Source organism: Papilio polytes, unplaced genomic scaffold, assembly GCF_000836215.1.
Source record: "Papilio polytes unplaced genomic scaffold, Ppol_1.0 DF822067.1, whole genome shotgun sequence".
Lineage (NCBI taxonomy): Eukaryota > Metazoa > Arthropoda > Insecta > Lepidoptera > Papilionidae > Papilio > Papilio polytes.
In genome coordinates, this window is record NW_013527137.1 from 9,208,399 (window position 1) to 9,228,722 (window position 20,324).

The 20,324-nt window shown below is 32.7% G+C and overlaps 1 protein-coding gene across 1 annotated transcript; it reads left to right on the forward strand.

Moving 5' to 3' along the window:
* Positions 1–1,632: 1,632 nt before the first annotated feature.
* Positions 1,633–19,727, forward strand: LOC106107439 (lysosome membrane protein 2-like). Its single transcript, XM_013288290.1, has 12 exons — positions 1,633–1,841; positions 9,945–10,242; positions 13,976–14,086; positions 14,336–14,480; positions 15,146–15,287; positions 16,319–16,519; positions 16,907–17,026; positions 17,107–17,230; positions 17,353–17,496; positions 17,685–17,803; positions 18,286–18,414; positions 18,630–19,727. The coding sequence occupies exons 2-12, from the start codon at positions 9,966–9,968 to the stop codon at positions 18,882–18,884; spliced, it is 1,767 nt and encodes a 588-aa protein (XP_013143744.1). The 5' UTR covers positions 1,633–1,841; positions 9,945–9,965; the 3' UTR covers positions 18,885–19,727.
* Positions 19,728–20,324: the final 597 nt, after the last annotated feature.

Consider the following 20,324-nt stretch of genomic DNA (forward strand, 5'->3'; position numbering starts at 1 on the left):
TATACCAACATTCTTTGCGTCACGATTTATCTTAAATCATTCCATCTGTTAAAAATGTTTATCAAAGTTCGTTGCGTAGTTTCAAAGATCTAACCATACATAGAGACAGGCAGCAGGAAGAGACTTTTTTATAATATGTGATAAATGTTTTATCCGGTTTCTCTAGCTTTGTCCAGCTAGAATTAGTACCTATAAGGAGCGTGAATCGGCGAACTTTCACGGCGGTATTCCACCGAGGCGTGGTAATTCGCGGCCGACCCATTCCAAACACTAAACTTGTTACATTAGTTTTAATAAACCTGTCTCTACAACTTTGACATTTCCTTAATGTAAAAAAGCGGCCGTAGTAAGGTAATACATTATCAAATCTAAATATTTCATAAGAACAAATATGTAAATGTCGATCAATCTTACTAATATTATAACTCGAAAAGTTTCTCTGTTTGTTTGTGTTTTTAGCACAAACGGCTGAACGGATCTTGATAAAATTTGGATACATATAGAGCGTATTAGGGAAGAACACATAGGCTACTTGCTTTTGTTTTTGTTTAATATCACGCGGACGGAGTCGCGGGCCAAAGCTCGGTAATGTAATATTTTAAAATCGACGGTTTTTTCTCTGTATTTTGATAAATGTGTTTGTCAATTGTTTTCTTATCATCTGAGATTTTGTTGGTTTAAACATGTATATTTCAACATTGAAATACTGTATGATGACCAGCATGAACTGAGAGAATGGAGTTTTCTCATAAGTACGAAATTTAAAAAAAAAATTGCTTAATAATAACAATGCTAGGTTGCTGAAGTTTACATTATTTTTATCATTACCTAGCGATTTATTATTGTTAGGTGACCTAATTTTTAACGTAGTTAAACTCAAAATGTGTAGTTCGGAAACACATTTCATGAAGGTATCGAACCAGTATAAAAACACTATATTACTAATGCTTAAATGTAGCTGGGAAACCAGACATTAATCTGAAAAAACAATAAATACCGTCTAATAATAAAAGAAGAGAAATGTAATACGTACGTTGCTTTAATAGGACATGCTATAAATATTTTTAAACATAACTGTAACAAATAATCACCAGTTAATAAAATGATTCAACCTGTTTTAGTATACATTTTATAACTAGAAAGTATCGTCGTCGTATTTCAAACGAGTTCTCGTTTATTAACATTCATTCGTAGTTTTAATTAACCGCTACATTATGATTTAATTTAATTACTAGCCCTTTAGATATTTAGAGAACATCAATTTCATAGGTTAATTTCAGACTACGTGTGATACATTCTTGTAATGCCAACACTTTCATATTGTAAAAATATATCTCGCTCTCTCCGAAGAAAATATTATTTTTCAGATAGAGGCCTAAATTGTCTTCAGTGTGTATTTAAGTACTAAAACAATCAACCGTAAAAGTTCCAAAAAACCTATAGGAAACTAGAATATGTTTTATAATTTTTGTAAAAATTTAACTTAGTTATCGGTTGTTGTTTGTTGTTTGTTATAGCAACTCAGTTATTAATAAATACAAGTTATTTACTAGGGATCGTATTCCGCGCCGATAACTCTAAAACATGGCGGCCTTATCCACGATATATTATGAATGCTTGCGTACCATAAGGCAGCATAAGGTTAGCGTACTGCATTTCGCAACGAAACGCGCCCGCCATCAGAGCGAAGCTTCCCGCGTAATTTTTTTTTTAAATTATTTGCAAAATAATCTGTGTTTGTGCCAGATCGAAAATGATTTTGTCTATGAGAAATTAATTATGGATTATTTATTTTCTTAATGTGAGAGGTGCGTTTGGATTGATTTCGTTCTATAAGAAAGGTAAATTTAACTATTTAAACTAGAAATATAAGTAACTGAGGCTAGTTTTTTTTGTCATATAAAATTCATAAATATTTTTTACGTCAATCGATTTAAAATTGAATATACATATTTTTTCTCAAGCTTACATTATTGAGAGCAAATTGTAATAATATTGTTTAATATTTTATTTACACAAAATAAAATGTTATGCACAATATATTTTTATTTAGGACAGTAACTAATTTATGCACAGCCAAGAATAATTTTCGGTCACGAAATTTAAGTGTTTTAATAATAAACTAAAATAAGAGTTTTATTGATTAAAATTTATTAAGCGATGTTTCAAGTCTTGATCACCCTTCACCTTCAGAGTTTTTGTGAACGGCCTGATGCAACCTCTGACATGAAGAATGGTTAAGTAAGAAAGTGTTGAAATGTGCGATTAAATTTATATCTTATGTTTAATTCAATACTGTTCTAAACTCACCTTCAGAAGTATTGGCAATTAGCACCTTATTTTAAATTTAAAACGCATATAAATAAAAATAGACTTTAAAAATGTTAAAATAATTCTGCCTTCAATTTTCGTCAACAACTGCAGTTGTGGACCGCTAGTTGTTGCATAAAAAGTGTTGTTTTTATTCTACAACTAGATTTTACCCGTGACTTCGTCCACGCCAAATTATAAAATCAAAAGCATGTAGCCATTGTTCTTCCAGACTATCCTCTACATCTATGAAAATTTTATCGAGATCCGTTCAGCAGTTTAGGCTACAAATTCTAACATCCATCCATCTAGATTTTTGAATTCATTATATAAATTAGAAGGAAAATTACAAGATAGCTTTCTCTCTTTGGTCAGTCATCAAATCATTTTGCCTCGCAATTCTGAATCCCAATTTAATTCGAACCATTTAACGGTCACAACAAATATGGCGTACAAACGTCAAAGTTATACCAAGATAATTTTATAGCCCCATTCGGTTCGACGTTAATTAAGTTCGACTTGACGTCAAACTTCAGCGAAGCAAAGTTTTACGAGACTACGCACTTATTTGATTTGTAGTTGACATACTTATGTACTGTTATAGTTAAAAACAAAATGTTATATTTCTCTGTAATGAGTTAAAATACGAATTATTACGAGTTACGTTATTTTAAACATAAAAATAGACTTTGATAAAAAAGTATAACACGTGATAAAATGGGCCTTCCCAAAAAACGATAGTGTTCCTAATACATTTTATCCTAAATAATATTCTGTTATACCGGGATTCTACACCCGGTGCGGATTTTTAACTAACCATGGTTATTAAAACATTATGCGTTTGCTTGCAAGATGCGATCTCTGCCAATAAATATATAAGTACTTATACTGAAAGTATTGTTGACATCCTATCAATATTAGCAGTTAAAACGCATTTTTAGTTATATTTTTTTGTGGTAATATAGCATGTTTATGAATTAATCTTAACCATATTAATTTAAATAGATTAATTGTCAGTCAAAAGTGAATCAAATATATATGTATATCAAACAAAATAACTAACAAATGAACAAAAACAATCATTGAATAATTTCCTCTATTTTAAAAAATGTGTCCAACTATGTGATTGAAATTTATTACATGCAAATTAATTAGGCGAAAGTGCATGATATGGGCATGTTATGAGTAGGGACTATTCGCATGTTACAAGGAAACTTTGGTTATGAGTGTGGTAGGATACACTGGTAGAGGCAGAGCTAGAAAGAGATGGTTGGATTGCGTGAAAGGTGACATGATCAAAAAGGGAGTGATGAGTGATGACTGAGATGACGTATGATAAAGTTATGTGGAGGACAAAAACCTGTTACGCCGACCCTACAGGAGTAGGATAAGGAGAAAGATGATGCTGACAGAAATTGTAAAAAGAAATTGAAAAAACTATTGTAAAAATATAAAAATTTTAAATTTTAAACCTTAAGAACAACAATTAGATAAGTAGTTCCTAATCGTTAGTTATAAGTATGTTTTGTGGAAATTACGTTGAGTTAAGCTTAAGCGAAGTGAACGTCGGCTAGGAATTGGTTCTAGGTCGAGTCACACAAAAATGAATCAAACTGAATGATACTGTAAATAGTATTTTGTATATGTTAAGTGCTTATTTCGAAATGACAGGTCGATATCTTTATACGCATTAGGTTTTGTACTTTATTTTTAGTAAAACAAAAAAACAGCTAGTATACAGTCCTATTTGATACACAATTTCAGTTGATTGAACATTGATTATTGCAATATTTTATTATCTTACTTAGCATTGTAATATTTATTAATAACAATTCCATTAATAATTAATAATGCAATTATAATTGGACACCAACTGCTAAAATATGTTTGAAAATTCTTTTAGAAGTTATTGACACAAGCTGTTGCTTGCGACTTTGTCCGCGTGGAATAAAACTAAAAAATATAACTAGCCTGAGTTATTCAGTCATGTCATAGCTTCCTAACGGTGAATTTTTTTTTGGAAATCGGAACAGTAGCTTTTGAGTTATTTCAATCATCATCATCACCAGCTCACTATACGTCCCCACCGAGGGGCTCGGAGCCTACCCTATTAAGGGGTGACTAGGCCATAGTCAACCAAGCTGGCCAAGTGCGGGTTGGTTGACTTCACACATAGCTTTGAATTTCTACGTCGATATGTGCAGGTTGCATCACGATGTTTTCCTTCACCGTAAGAACGTCGGGTAAATTATGTACATATGAAAATTCGAAAAATCGAAAATCACATTGGTACATGGCGGGATTCGAACCCAAGACCTGTAGATTACAAGTCAAGTATTCAAACCACTGAGCCACCGACGCGCCACTGAGCCATCAATACATTACATAAATCCAAATCTTTCCTCTTTATAATATTAGTATAACGGAGTATATTCAGAATAGGTCTAAGAAAATCTTCAGAAAGACCTAAAGGAACGGATAAACAACGATGATAGATAAAACACCGAATCTCCGTTAAAAGTAACATAAGTTAATTTTAACCGGTCCCGTGGACCACAACGACCGCAACAATCTAGTGTAGCCTTAACCTAATGCAAATGGTGGTAAATTCACGATTTAAGGCACTTTATAACATCGTACACAAGTGTTGTAAGTCAATATATGTTTTTTTTTCATTCATTGACTCATTCTGTTCTCACTCATTACCTCATTCCATTGTGTTGTCTCTACATTTAATATTGAATTAAATAAGTACTTAAAAATAAACAAAAAAAAGATACTGCAGTGCGATAGAATTAGGTTAATTTTTTTGTAAAATATCGTAGCAAGATGTAATTATAGAGGCAAATAATCTCGCTCTATTTCTTATCCGAAAAAAGTTACAAAAAAAGATAATTATCAATAAATTTCATAATACCCGGAAAACCTTCAACACCAAATAAAAATATAATAATTTTCTTCATTGATTTTCAATGATACGCTTTTTAAAAATGATCAATTCAAACTGCGCCTGCTGTTGATAGGTAGTTGATAAACAAGCATTATTCAGTCCAATTTAATATTTAGGCCAGTCTCATTATTAACGATTTACAATTGTTATGTCAAGAAATAGGTCTAGCGGCGGCACGCCACGCCATTGCTATCGATTTGCGAACAAGGCTTCGTATTGCCTGCTTCGCTTTTTAGGTTATAAATGGTAAAAATCGAGTCAAATGTGAATTTTGGAAAGGTATTACAGAGTCCTAGTTGAGTTATTAAAACAAATTTAGAGCATAAGATTTAAAACACTTTTTCTAGTGATAAGCAGTGCGATTTATTTGTACGACAGTCAAAGCCGCAGCAGTGGAAATAGCTTAGTTCATAGATTTAGTAGTGCGGCAAGTCACTTGGAGTGGTCTAATGTAAGTAAGGGATGATTAAACAAAGCTAAGGGCTAAAGTCAGGATAGGTGCGTTTATCACTTGTCAACACTGATTACAATAACATGTGAAGTTATCACAGTTCAAATGCAAACTTCCTGTTAACAATGGCTTATTGTTAAATTCGTGTAGAATGAGTTGTGAGCGAATTATACTCCAACTACATCAATTTACGATTTCGATTCTTTTAATTACTTTTTACACCTTTTTTATTAATTTCCGCAATTGCGAATTCGTACAAAAAATGAAAATGACTTTGTTTTCACTTCTTTTGCAAGGCTACTTTTTGCTTTTTTTCGCTCGAGTGTAAATAAAATTTGGATAACTTTAGTCAATTTCCGTATTCATTTATTACTATAATTGCAAAAAATATTTGATTTTCCGGTCATTTGGTGCTTTTTTTTTAAATAAAAATCTTTTTTACTACTAACATCAGATCATAGTTAGCTGGCTAAAAAAAACATAAACAAAACAACTTTTTTTTATTTAAAAAAAAAGAAAAAACAAAAATCGTTAACACTTTTAAGAAACTTTTAATAACTAGCTTTCGCCCGCGACTCCGTTCGCGTGGATTAAAAAAAAAAACAAAAGTGAGTAGTCTATGCAGATACACATAGGCTACTCACTTTTGTTTTTCTTCCTGACTATCCTCTACTTCTATACCAAATTTCATTGAAATCCGTTCAGCCGTTTAGGCTACAAACTTTAACAAACATCCATCCATCCAAACTTTTGCATTTATAATATTAGTATGAAGTGTGATGATTGAACGGACAGTCGTAAACTTTATAGGTACTGTAAGTTGTTTATTTCTTTTACACTATTGATATTTTGTTAGGTGCCAGGATCCTCGATCATCGACTTTATTTTTTTCTTAAATTATATGGCTAGTACTAGTATATAGACTTGCAATTAGTTAAGAATGAAATAGTTGCCACCAGAAGGTCGGGCTAGATGAGGTCGTGCATGGTTTAACGAGGCCGTGGATTCCCATTATGTTCTTCAACCTTGTTTTATGAAACCGCATTTTTATGACACAATGATAACCATTACCGGGTCTATTAAGAGCTTCGCAAATTACGCGATTAATTAGAAGATTTTCAAAATCAAGAAAAAAACCCAAAGTCATCAACATCAATATTTAACAAAAAAGGAAAGTGTGTGAAACGTGTATTGGCAAGATCGGTCTGTTTCTTGAATTTATACTTGAAAATTGATTTGCATACAATACACGAGTTACTTAAGAGAAAAGTTGCTTAGTAAGTAATTACCATCTTACGTTTTATATGTTTTATTTATGTTCCTATACTAGCTGTCGCCCACGACTCCGTCCGCGTGGAATTAACAAAAAAAACAACAAAAGTCAATCTCTACATCTAGACTAGATCCTCTACATCTATACCAAATTTCATCAAAATCCATCTAAACTTTCGCATTTAGCATTGACTTATTTATTACATGTGTGCCGTACAAACGGGTTCGGGTCCCGCGGCACAACCTACCCTTGAACTACGATTGCACCGGAGGGCATAATATTGTAAACGTAATGGGGAAAATGGTACTCACCAGCTCGATGAATTTGCGTCACCTCCTCCAGGTGCCTTGTCTCAGTCAATGTCAATCGAGTCAGTCTGGTTCAGTCAAGTCTATAGGCCCAGCGATGCTGCCTGAAGATGTATCAGCAATTTCGAACGCGAAACCGAATTTAGCGACCCCGTTCGCTATCGAAATCGACACGCCTGTTGTGTCGTCGCGTTATAAAAAGAGCAACTTTAAACCGCACAAGTGTTTGCGACCGTTCCGCTTGGCTGCTCGATTCCGACCTTTTCCTCGCACCCCTCTCCGCAGGCCCCGCGCCCGTCCGTAGTGGAGAGGGTTTATTCTTCTACCCGCCCGTGCGAGAAAAATAAAATAAGCGCGCTTACCCGCACTAAACCCAGGGCGCGAAAGACAAAATTAGGTTCGCCACCGAATATGGCGAACCCGTGCTATCTATACCGAACAACATGACTCCTGCCCTTTTATTCATAATTGCTTTTCTGCTCTTACTCTTATCGACGCCTTTCTTAATTTATATAATAGTTTTGTAACAGATTATTTGTTTATGTTTTGTTCAATATCTCATTAACACACGATATACTGTTTATTTAGATAATACTAGCTTTCGCCCACGACTCCGTCCGCGCGGGTTAAAAAAAAGAGAATCGAACGGAATAAATAGTGTCCTATGTCCTTCTCCTGACTCTAATCTCACCAATTTTCGCCATATCGGTAAAGCCGTTCTTGAGTTATGAATAATGTAACTAACACAAATTTCTTTTACATATAAAGATTGCTATCTTCATACTAGGACGGGCATAGATTATATAGAAGAACAAGAGGAAGACGAGAGAAATTCGAACATAGATTTTTCTTTTGGTATTTTTCAACAATTTTAGCGAGGGTTCTTTTGTTATTTGAAATTGCATAATCTTAATGACTACTGTTATTTTTTTAATAATTACAATTACCTAATATTATTTTATAGGTACTCATTGAGCATACATCTTTAAAGTTTCATTTCAATTTTATTTGTTATGCAAATTACATTTTTAGCTTATCTGTAATTGCTTTGAGGTATAATGTTTTTTGTTGCGTAAAACTAGTTAAATTCAGTAAAATAAGGCGTGTAATATTAGGCCTGGATTGACAAATAGCTGGTCAAATATATTACTTGTTAGACGATCGACATTCGCCATTAAATTTGTTATTAAAATAATGTAAAACCAAAAATAACGAATAATTAATCCTTGGAGCATTTATATTAATTTACATAAATAAAGGTTTTTGAAATTGCTTTCCTTTTATTATCAACTCCTGGTTATTTATTTCGCTTCTAAAAAGTGTTTAAACAAAACAGTCAAAACTTTCTTTTATGAGAGTATAATATAATAATAAATAATCTTTATTTAATTATTTTGATTATTGAACTTAATAATTGCTTTGATTATTTTATTACATTTCAGAGAAAAACTGTAAGGAACAGGTAATAAAATTAAACTTGACCTGAATCCTTGACGAGAATTACTCTTTGTCTTGATCTCAGTTTGTGTTCAACGGAGACTTAAATATGAGTTAATTCAAGCTCTGTTTATTATTAAAAGCTAATTCAATTCTTTAGATCACATCTTTAAAACTCACCAATCCATAAATTGTTATATAAAACCTTTGTCGTCTTTATATTAATTTTTATTATTAACTGGCGACATTTTTTGGGCTGAAAAAAAAATAGAAAGCCTTTTTCGTGTTCTTAAAGACTATTTTCTAAATCTGTGGTAAAGTTCATAGATATACATACTAAGCAGTTTTGAAGATACGTAGTTACAATTATCTATCGATCTATCCAAACATTTGCATTTATTTGTTGGTATTATGTTATTCGCATACAATATCTCTCTCTCTAATTAACTGGTATCCCAAATGATGGTGATGTCTGCTAACTTGCATACAATAATAAGTAATTTATCATGCTCTCATTAAAAAATCTTATTGAAGGTTTATAACAATGTTAGAATAATTGTTCGACTACTGTTAGTTACGTGAAATAAAACTAACATAGAGAATTTACGTAGTTATAATCTTAATGGTGAATAGTGTAACACTAGTAACATTGATAAATTCTACTTTATATAATAATAAAAACACACTATTTACAGAAATTAATAAAATTGCATTTGTTAAAAATAAAATGCTTCATAGTTCGCGTCACATTTTTCTCTGCCACAGTCAAATTACGTTGTACTTTCTTTATATTTACAAATATTTTTCTATTACTTTCTTGGCGGCCAGCATGATATTAATTATTGCTTGACCAAATGGAGCAAGTAAAAGTGTAAACAAGTGCATTAACAAGCCGTGTCCATGCTTTTGCCGCGGTCAAGGTTTTATATTAACATATTACGGTTGCGTAAATCCGAGCATTACTCAACACCATCGAAGGGATACATACATTTAAAAATGAGATACTTTTAAAAATGACTACTTCGGTTATATTTATATAGTTTTATTGTAGTTGAAAGGTAACACGTTGCTTTATTAATCCATAAATCTACAAAGCAAAAAAAAATAAACAACGTACAATAAACGATTTTCAGTACACCTGCAGTTAAAATGTAAGCCCACTAGCTGTTCAAACTATGTGAATATACCTTTAATCATATAAATTCTTTCTTACAGGTACTAAAGCAGAGTGAAAAAATGTATACAGAGTCGATAACTCCCACGGTATCTCTAAGTAGTGAACGATCATCAAGAACTAATTCAACAAATTGTGTAGACAGTGATTCGAAAGATAGTGATTCTGGGAAGGATAGTGCAAGTGATTCATTTAACAGTTTGATTGAGGAAAAAGCAGAAGAAAACTGCAGTAACTGTCTCGATGACTGCATCGACGTTAAGTGCACAGGTCCTCAATACTCTGTGCCGTATGGAGAAGATCATTGTAAAGTGATAAAGAAAAGATCTATATGTTGTAGTAAGTAGTTATTATCTAGATTTATTTTTATTACACTCCAATGTGACCCGGATTCCATTTAAATATAATTCTGATTGACTTTAATCTTATTATCTTACTTGCATTATTATCATACTATAATATAAAAGCGAAAGTTTAGATGGATGAGAGTTTATCTGAACGGATTTTGATGAAATTTTGTATAGATGTAGATGATGGTCTAAAAGAACGCATAGGTTACTCGCCTTTGTTTTTTTTAATTCCATGCCGACGGAATCGCGGGCTATAGCTAGTATACAGTTAAGATGGATATGACGGCCGATAGAATAACAATTTTATTTAAATCAACACCATTATTGATTTGGCATTTACGATCTGCCCGATATTTATTCATTACTTCTTGTTCTTATTTTGATTTCTTACGAATTATTTTACTTTATTTATACCTAATATAGTTATATTATAGATAATGTAAATTTTGTATTGCTGTATTTGTATTGTTTTTACTTTTCATCATTAGGTTGTATGACGCAATAGACTCAAAAAGTCGGTATATTGGTGACGTCAAAGGACAAGAACCGTTAAAGTTTTGTTTATCTGGCCAAGGAATTCTTTTTAAGGGTTTGTAAGTACGTTTGGATGTATATTAAATTATGGTTATTACATTTTCACGATCAAATTATTAATAACCTAAAAAGACAGAATATTCAATACTGAAGAAGTTAATATTGAAAAAGAAGTCGGATATGCTAGGAATTCGCCAAATCTATAATCTCTGCCTACCCTTTTTCGAAAGCCGGCCGTGAGACTTGGATTGTTCTTTTTTGTTATTTCAAATATGAGGAATGACAATATACGTCAAGCTGCAGTGGAAACCTACTTATCGCTGGTTACCTGTTTCTAATTAATCAGATCACGTCAAACTGTTACGTCGTGTTAAGTCCTTCGTCGCGTCACCGCTGACAATGAACAACCTGGCTTTGGATTATTATAATTACAGACGCGATACGCATAATATTACTCAGCAACATTTGCATTCTAATATTAATGTAATTCTACGTGATCGAGTAATAACATTCAATGTGATTCATTAAACTCCTCACCGTAATATTCATCTGGCAACTTACTGGTACAATAACATGTTCATTTGTTTCTCGAGGATGACATTATTTTGTTCCAGTGTTTTTGCAACGATAATAGAGGATTATGTCATCATCTTCCCCCTTACCCTACTCCCGTAAGGTCGGCGCAACTGGTCTTTGTATTCCACATACCTCTATCATACATCATCCCAATCACTCCCTTCTTGATCATATCATCTTTCAAGCAATACATCCATCTCTTTCTAGGTCCATCTCTACCGGTGTACCACACTCATAACTAACGTCCTCCTTGTTATGTCAAAAATATAACTTAATGATATGCAATTATTTGGATATCATGACTTTTTTTTCGCTCCGACTTGCGTGCCTTTTGATGTTAATGTCTATCATTATAATTTGTACAAAATTCATCAACGCGATCAACCGCAACCAAATTCCAAAATGGCGAGAATCGTATAGATACAAAACACCACAAAATAACCGGTCTATTTATACAGATCAGTGTATTATGTTAAAGATCAAATAATAATATCTAAAATATTGCCCATATAAATGGGCAATATTTTTTAAGCAATTGATCTCACCGTAAAACTTGATGTTTTGATGATGACCATAAAGATATTCTATAATAAGGTTATAAGTATTGAACATTTTAGTTAATCACCGTTTGACCGTATATGGTTTAGGTAATAAAAATATAATAGCATGGTAAATTATAGATTTCGTATGTTTTTTTCCTTATTCCAGATACATTAACTTTTTTAAGAAAAACCGATAAACCAGTTTAATAAAAGGTACAATAAAATATTTCGGCTATTTTACTTTTTTTAATCATTTACATACATTATTAACCGGTATTAGAACTATTGGGTGGTATTTATATAAGTTGGCAATAAGAATATTCTATGACGTGAGGAGATCTTTACATTGGTCGTTGTAGATTTTCTTTTATTTATAACGATGTTTTAAAATGGTGGTGGTGGTACGGTGAAAATAAAGTTACAAAAATGTATTTCACATTTAAATGAGTTTGTAACAAAACAAAGATAACTCATCTATACTAAAATTATAAAGAGGAAAGATTTGTATTTTTGACCGACTTCCCAAAAGAAGGTGGTACTCAATTCGTCTGTATGTTTTATTTTTTTTATATGTGTGTTATTGTATGAATGGAAATAACTCGAAAGCTAATGTTCCGATTTCAAAAATTCTTTCACCATTAAAAAGCTACTTTATCAGTGAGTAGCATAGGCTTTCTTTTACGCGGGAAAATTCGTGAGCATCAACTAGTTAAGCATAATATTATAATAACTCCAAAATTATTGGCCCATTAAAAAAAATCATTAATAAGCTACGTTTTCACTGAGTAACATAGTGTTAATACTATTTTTTTTAATTCCACGCGGACGAAGCCGCGAGCAACAGCTTTATAATTCGTCGTCGCCACAGAAAATAAAAAACTATACTCGTATGTCGTCGTCACAATGTTATATTTCGTGACATTTGACCGCAACATGTGCAATGTGCCATTTACTACTTCCAGCTCATTAAAACTATCTTGCGAAATGATAACATATTAATCTTTATGCATCATATTTAATGTTAGTTACACTAGATTGGTTCACAATACACGAGAGTTCACAGTTCACACGTGTTCTATTACTTCACGTGTACCAGCAACGCTTAAAATGTGATAAGTATGCGATGACCTTTATTTTTGTAGCAATTTCATTGCAGAAATATTACGACCATAATTATTCAATAATATCAAATGTAAAAAGAACAACACAGCTTCAAATATCTTCAAGTTCTCAAAATTTTTAAAGAAAATCTTTATTAGTTTCGTAACTTATGCCTAACTTAATGTTAACTTATTTCTCAAATTGAGGATATTTAGCGAATAAAAGGAAATTATCTTCTGATCATCCGTTGACTTATTCGGTCAAGAACAATTTAATATGCTAATTTTCGTAACAAACGTTTTGCATGATGAAATTGCTAATGCAGTGTACGAAAAAGAAATAAAAAAAATTGTTTTCTATACTAATATTATAAAGAGGAAAGATTTGTATTGTTGTAGCTATGTGTATAGTTATAACATTTTTGTATGTATTGAAGTAACTCAAAAACTACTGGGCCGATTTCAAAAGTTATTTCGTCATTAGAAAACTACGTGAATAGCATAGACTATATTTTTAAAATAGAGAATTGTTGTAAAAAAGACAATTATAAATTCTCTAATAATAGTCGACATGAGTAGCTTGCACTTCTAGTAACCGAAGATTCCTGAATACTGAAATCTCTAGTTACTAGACTTACAGAGGGTTAGGGTTCCGGTGATTCCCACGGAGATCCCGAAATCGCTTTCTATTGCACTAGAGGCTAGCCGCCGAGGGAGTTTTAGTGGGTACAAACCTCACATAATCCTGCCTTCGCCCAGAAGGAAGGGTATCTTTTAAAAGATTTCTCCCCCATACCAAAAAAGGCTTATCAGCGGGTAAGAAAAAATGTTCTAAGTTAAAAGAACGTAGAGGTAAGTACTAATAAGTGTTGGACTAAACGTGTGTAGAAATAAACTGAGTTGAAGGACCCAAAGAAGATTATCCGATTATTTATTTATACATATAATTATTTTTACTTACGTACAACAGATCCTGTGACGCAGACGGTATGGGGCGTGCTGCTAATCATAATGTCCATCAGCGGTTTCGTCTTCTCTCCATTAGACTTCATGCTGTGGGAAAAGTTGAATATGAGACCAGGTTAGTTCCATTTGCTCCTAAAGACCACAGCTGCTTTAATTTCTTGATCCCTTAACTTTTAATCATAAATTCAGAAATACATAATTTTTGTCATAAATAATGTAGCTATCAACTGTCCTAACACTTAAATAAAAACTTACTGTCATCTTTAATGTTACAAAAAAAAACAGAGGCAACGACTGACTGCCCTAAAACCATATAAAGACTATCTGCTCATCCTTTCAAGCGTATATCTATTTTGAATTCTAGGTCTACCACCATATGAATGGTGGGCTAATCCACCTGATGAAGTCAAAATGCGTGCCTACGTGTTCAACGTGACCAATCACGAGCGATTTATGAAGGGACTCGACAAGAAATTAAATTTACACGAAATTGGTCCAATTGTTTACTTGTAAGTAACACAACATAGTTAAAGATAATATAAACATAAGTAGATTTCTTTACTTTTTTTTGTATTATAGTGACAAGAGGAGTTTAATTTTGGTTTGCGCTTAATTAATTAAGCGCAAACCAAGTATAGGCAATAGGCTAAGCTGTATTAGTACAGCTTAGCCTATTGTTACATAAAATTAATCATCATTATTAGGATAAAAAAAAAACAATTAAAAAACCACGTTAACCTGTGTAATAAATGTCGATATTCAATCAATCAATATTCTACGAAATGTCTTGTACTTGTTTATTGCGTGTCTGACTGAAGCGTGCCTATTCAAAAGATACAGCATCTTTATAGGCACGGAAAATACATGGTATTTAGGTATATCATTGAAAACGTAAAGTCAGATTGCGTCAACTTTATATAATTCTCGGGTCATAACACATCGAAGTCAATAGACCCTTCAAAATTCACCTCTATTTGCCGCTTTATAACACAAAAAAAGTTTTGTTTAAATTGACTTTAACCGTGGGATTTTACTGCCGAAATATCTCTACATGATTTTGATAACCGTATCATCATTCGCATTAAAAAGGCAATGGAATCCCTAGGTTAACACATATTTGCAAAGATAATATTTGCTGTATTTGATGATCGATTGCCGTTTGTTTTTATTCCAGAGAAAAGCTTCAACATTACAATATTAAATTTAACGAAAACAGTACTCTTACGTACACGGCCAAGAGGTCGCTAATTTACTTGCCGGATGAGAACACTTACGACTTGAATGCCACCATTATTGTTCCTAATTTAGCTGTTTTGGTAAGTTAATGTCACTTTTACCAATTTTTTACTTTTAATATTTAGTATTTAGTGTCCCTTTTTTAAGAAATAACCTAAGTTGTGGCGGATCATATCTTACGATCTTTTGATTGTCAATCATGAGAAAATCTGCAAGCCATTGTAACTTCCTTTGTTCGTCTAATCGTACATTAACCCGAGATTGTTTCGATAGTTCGCGATTCACAAACTGTATATGAAGTGACGTTTGTTTCTCATAAACACAATCGGTCCTTACAAAAGACGAGTGCCAGTTACCTTTAGTTCGTGACCCCTGTATGTCAGGGCTTGAAGTAATTATATGATAGATAGAAACGGATGTTAATCTTTCCTTGGGACAATATGTCATTATTATTTCATAATAGTGTATGTGTTAATAACAGTCTCTGAAAGTAAACAACCGATTGTGATAACTTTAAAGTTAAAATCGCTCTTGGGCAACGAGGCACGTGCATTTTAAATATGTTTAGAAGTAACACTTTTTTCTTATTACGATACAGTTCAAACCTTATATACGCGTCATATTATAATCCTGTAATTTTCCATTATGGCCCATCAATTCAATCATATACGAATTTAATCTCTTCGCGCATTATCCTCTTTTACACAAGTTATGCATTATTTGATTTTACCTATCTAGTTTTTAAAATTTAATAACAATACTTTCTTGTCTCCCCATTTTATATAAGCGACTAGCTCTTGCTCGTGAATTTGTCCTCGTGAAATTTAAAAAAAAATGTAAAAACATAGCCTATGTTACTCAGTGTTAACAAAGCTTTTTAATGATCCAAGAGTTGCTGAAATCGGTCCAGTAGTCTTTGAGTTATTTCAATACATATAAAAATCCATAAATACAAATCTTTCCTCTTTATAACATGAGTATCGAGTATAGGTTACTATAGATATAGTATATAATTCTATTCTCTCTGGGCCAGAACGGTTAAATGATAACAAACGGAACTCATGGTCGTTGTTATACCTCCAGGGTGTTATTTTGATCTTATCATTTCCAGGGCATGGCTTCTTTTCTTCATGACTCCAACTACTTCGTCCGTACGGCGTTTCGGCTCTTAGTTAATGCGCACGGCAGCGAATTTTTCATCAAAAGGACTTTGTATGAATATTTATGGGACTACAGAGATCCCGTACTGGCGACTTCGAAAAACATCGTCCCAGCAATAGTGCCAGTTGATAACATGGGATTTTTAAAAAGAGTATGTTAAAATTATTGGACATATTATGTTATTAGGGCAGATAATATTTTTTTAAATAAAAAATTACAACGGACTGGCTTGTCCCAACAAGGACTGGTTCACGACTTGAGCAATTTGACCTTTGAATAATTTGGACCGTCCGTGGTATGTAAATTTCAGTATGGACATTTCGAAAGCAAAAAAATATGTTTTACAATAATTTAAAGTTAAAACCATTTCAATGCAAGGTCATCTGGGTTAAACCGTTTACAATGAGAAATAATTTTAATGCAATTGTCTGGATAAAAACAATATATAATTACTGTTATTTTGAATAATATTTTTTCAGACCCATCATTTATTACCCGCAAAAAGTATTAATTAAACAATTAATTTTTAAATGAATAGGTATACAGTGACTTTACAGACGAGGTGACTGTGGACATTGGTCCCGAACGGGGTCACGATAATTTCTTCCAAATCAATCGGTTTAGAGGACAGCCGCAGTTGCCAGGATATGATCCCGATGTAGGTTCTTAATTTTGTTAATATTTTAAGTACTCGGATACGATAAAATTCATTCATTAAATAATTTTGGTTTATTATAGACGTGCCCAGATCGTATATTTGGATCAACGGAAGGTGTTATGTACCATCAGCATATCACCAAACAAGACGTCTTATTGTATTGGAGAAAAACTGTTTGCAAACTTATGCCTTTATATTTTGAAAGTGAGTATTCTGCTTGTACGTTGTTTTTTCCATAGCTTCTGAAAAGCGACGTGTTGTTTTGCATTGTCAGAAAAGTACATTTAACAGTTTTTTTTCAATAAAACTTATCGCTTTGTTCATAGGTGAGTTGTCTATGGACAAGGTACCTTTGTACAGATACAATCTATCCGAGGTGGTGTTTGAACGCGTGCGGAACAACACCGATTGCTATGATACTACGCCCAGTCTGCCGTCGGGACTCAGCGATGCCTCAAAGTGTTACTTTAGTAAGAGTATATAACTTATAGCAAACATAAACTTTGGATTTTAATGTAATAATATATCTATACCGCTTCTGTACATTCACTAATCTTTGATCGCAAGCTTCTTGGGAGTAAAACGTAGTATAACATCGACGTTTTACTATAACTAAGTACTTTATATGACATTCAATTTGTTTATTTCATAATTTCAGATTTTCCTATAGTGGTATCATATCCTCATTTCTACACGGGGTCGCCTCCGAAGGACCTCTACGTCACAGGTCTCACGCCGGATCGAGAGAAGCACAACTCTTACGTTATTGTTGAACCTGTACGTATACTTTGTAAATTATAATTCAAAAGCAAAATTCCGCGCTGTCAAAATGGCGAGCGGACCGCTATCTCTTGAATGGGTGGACCGATATTGACGGGTCTTTGATGGCTAGCTGATGCACGGCGAATATTATAGAGGGACGTTTTTTTTAAAAATAACGAAGGTTGCGGGCGACAGTTCGTTGTAGATACAATATATTACAGCGTTTTGTTCATAGTCTAGGAATTGCATCTTTTCAAAAATTTGAATCTTTAAATGGCTTAATAATTATTGCAATAGTTATAACTATACAATCGTTAGGGCCTATCCCACCAAATTGTAAATTGTCTAATAACAATCCAACGTGTAAAATATTTGATGGAAATATCGGATTTTATTCCCCTATCTGACAGTGACGTCATTTTTAAGTTATCTATCCCTCTATCAGCTAGTGGTGGGACAGGCTCTAAGCGTTTTCAGTATTTACCATCTTGTTTTAGATAACCGGTGTACCGTTCCGTGCGGTGGCGCGGATGCAGAGCAACCTGCGGATGCACGACCTCTCATTGTTCACAGCCGAGTACAGAAGATTCTCCGGTCATGTTATACCACTGTTTTGGGCGGAATATGTAAGTTAGCTTTTTAAAATTACAAATACAAAACTATACAGCCATTACAGTTTAAAAGAGTTGCGACAAACCAAGTAAATATAACTATACTTTCCTAATTATACAATTAATGTTGTCTGTGGTCCTATTTATTAAGTTGATCTACTGTTAAATATTTGACCAAATATCCATACTTGCTCTTCTCTTTCAGTATTTATTTTTATCTCTTTTTTCAGAGTCAAGAAGGTTTGCCGACGGAAATAAAATGGACAATTTACTTTATGGTTGTAATACTGCCGCCGTTGTCGGTTGTTATTTTTATTACGACCCTACTGCTCGGTAGCTTCCTCATAACAAGACAAATGTATGATCTTAAAATTATAAAGAAATTCATACCCTGCATAATACAATTGAAGAATAAAAATAAGACTGTAGCAGCTAATAAAATATTTGTATATGAAAGGGAATCGTTCATTAAATCACCTAGCTAATACAGGTAATTTTAATATTTTCTTTTATATACTAATGGAAATTTATGAACGAAATTTGAGACTGAGTGACTACAGACTAATTTTTTTTTATCGCTCTTACCAAATACTTAAATGTTTTTAACAATTTTGTTAAATGCAAAAATAAAACCAATCACTTACAATTTTATTCTGATTTTTCTTAATATTCAAGACTATAGATGTCTAGACTAGATTAGACCTCACTTGCATTAATTGGCAATGGGTAAGCACATTTAATTATATTTCGTCAGGTTAATTCCATTTTATATCTTATAAGTACGGGGTACACGGAATATTGTTATGCTATAAATGTTAGTATTGCTTGGTGAATACGTTATGTAAATGATTTGTCTTTGTGCTTTCCCAAAATAAGCAAAACATGTAAATAGATAGATATAGGTTAAAATTTTTTACTTATAATAACATAATAATTTGATAATAATAGATTTTTATAATACGTATACAATATAAGGGAGGGTATTGTGACATATATACAATATTACTTGGAGTCTACTGAATTATCTATAAGAGTGTAGGATAACAGAAAAAGCGTATGTTGCTTAATTAATATCCTACTATTGCGTAACAAATTGAATTATTCTCACCACTTCTAACTTGTAGTTACCGTAGTTACGATACCTTGGTTTGAAAGAAAATTTAATTATGATATTAATCCCTAGATTCCATAATGCAAACAACTTATTGCTATTGGTACGTCCGCTGTGCGGGTATTTTATTGTATTTCTGGGGTAGTTTATAGCAGTGATTGTTCCTATTGTAAGTGAAATTCGTACATATTTGCTCATAAATAGCTTTACACTATTTTTAAATAAAGAATTATAATAAAATGTTTTGTGTTTGTTTTTACGTCTCACCTCTATATAATTGATTTTGTACTTACATTCATATAATAAGATAACACTTTGTGTTTCTGGAAATTAAGTCGTATTCCTACAGCACTTTGATGAACAAAATAAAGTTATACAGTTCGTTTTGGATTCGCAAAACATTGTACACTGAAACACATGCATTTGTGTTCAAAGCCTAGTTCGTATAAGTTTCATATTGTAAATAACCTGTAACATTTTTTAAAACCGTTCCGAGGTAAAATAATACTTTACGGTAATTGATTAGATATTTAAAAATATTTTAAATCCACCAATCGTAGAAAAAGTAAAATATTTTAATTATGCTGGTAACATCAAATAAAGTAATACGTGGTTCACACTTCGACGTACAGTTAGACAGTAGTAGTACTAGTCTAGGCTTGGATTGAATGTACCCTTTGGCTCCAGTTACTGTTCACACCATAATACCAGTCCAGTTATTTATCAATACTGACAAATTCATCAGTGAGTCCATACTATCTATGCCTAGCCGGCGCAACTGTTCAGTTGTACTGTCCGTAACGGTAAGTTAATG

Excerpts from the sequence above, each read along its gene's own strand:
- LOC106107439 (XM_013288290.1), top strand. The coding sequence starts at position 9,966 with ATGTATACAGAGTCGATAACTCCCACGGTATCTCTAAGTAGTGAACGA. Across the intron at positions 10,243-13,975 it reads GAAAAGATCTATATGTTGTA|ATCCTGTGACGCAGACGGTA; the intron begins GTAAGTAGTTAT and ends TACGTACAACAG. Across the intron at positions 17,804-18,285 it reads CTTACGTTATTGTTGAACCT|ATAACCGGTGTACCGTTCCG; the intron begins GTACGTATACTT and ends ATCTTGTTTTAG.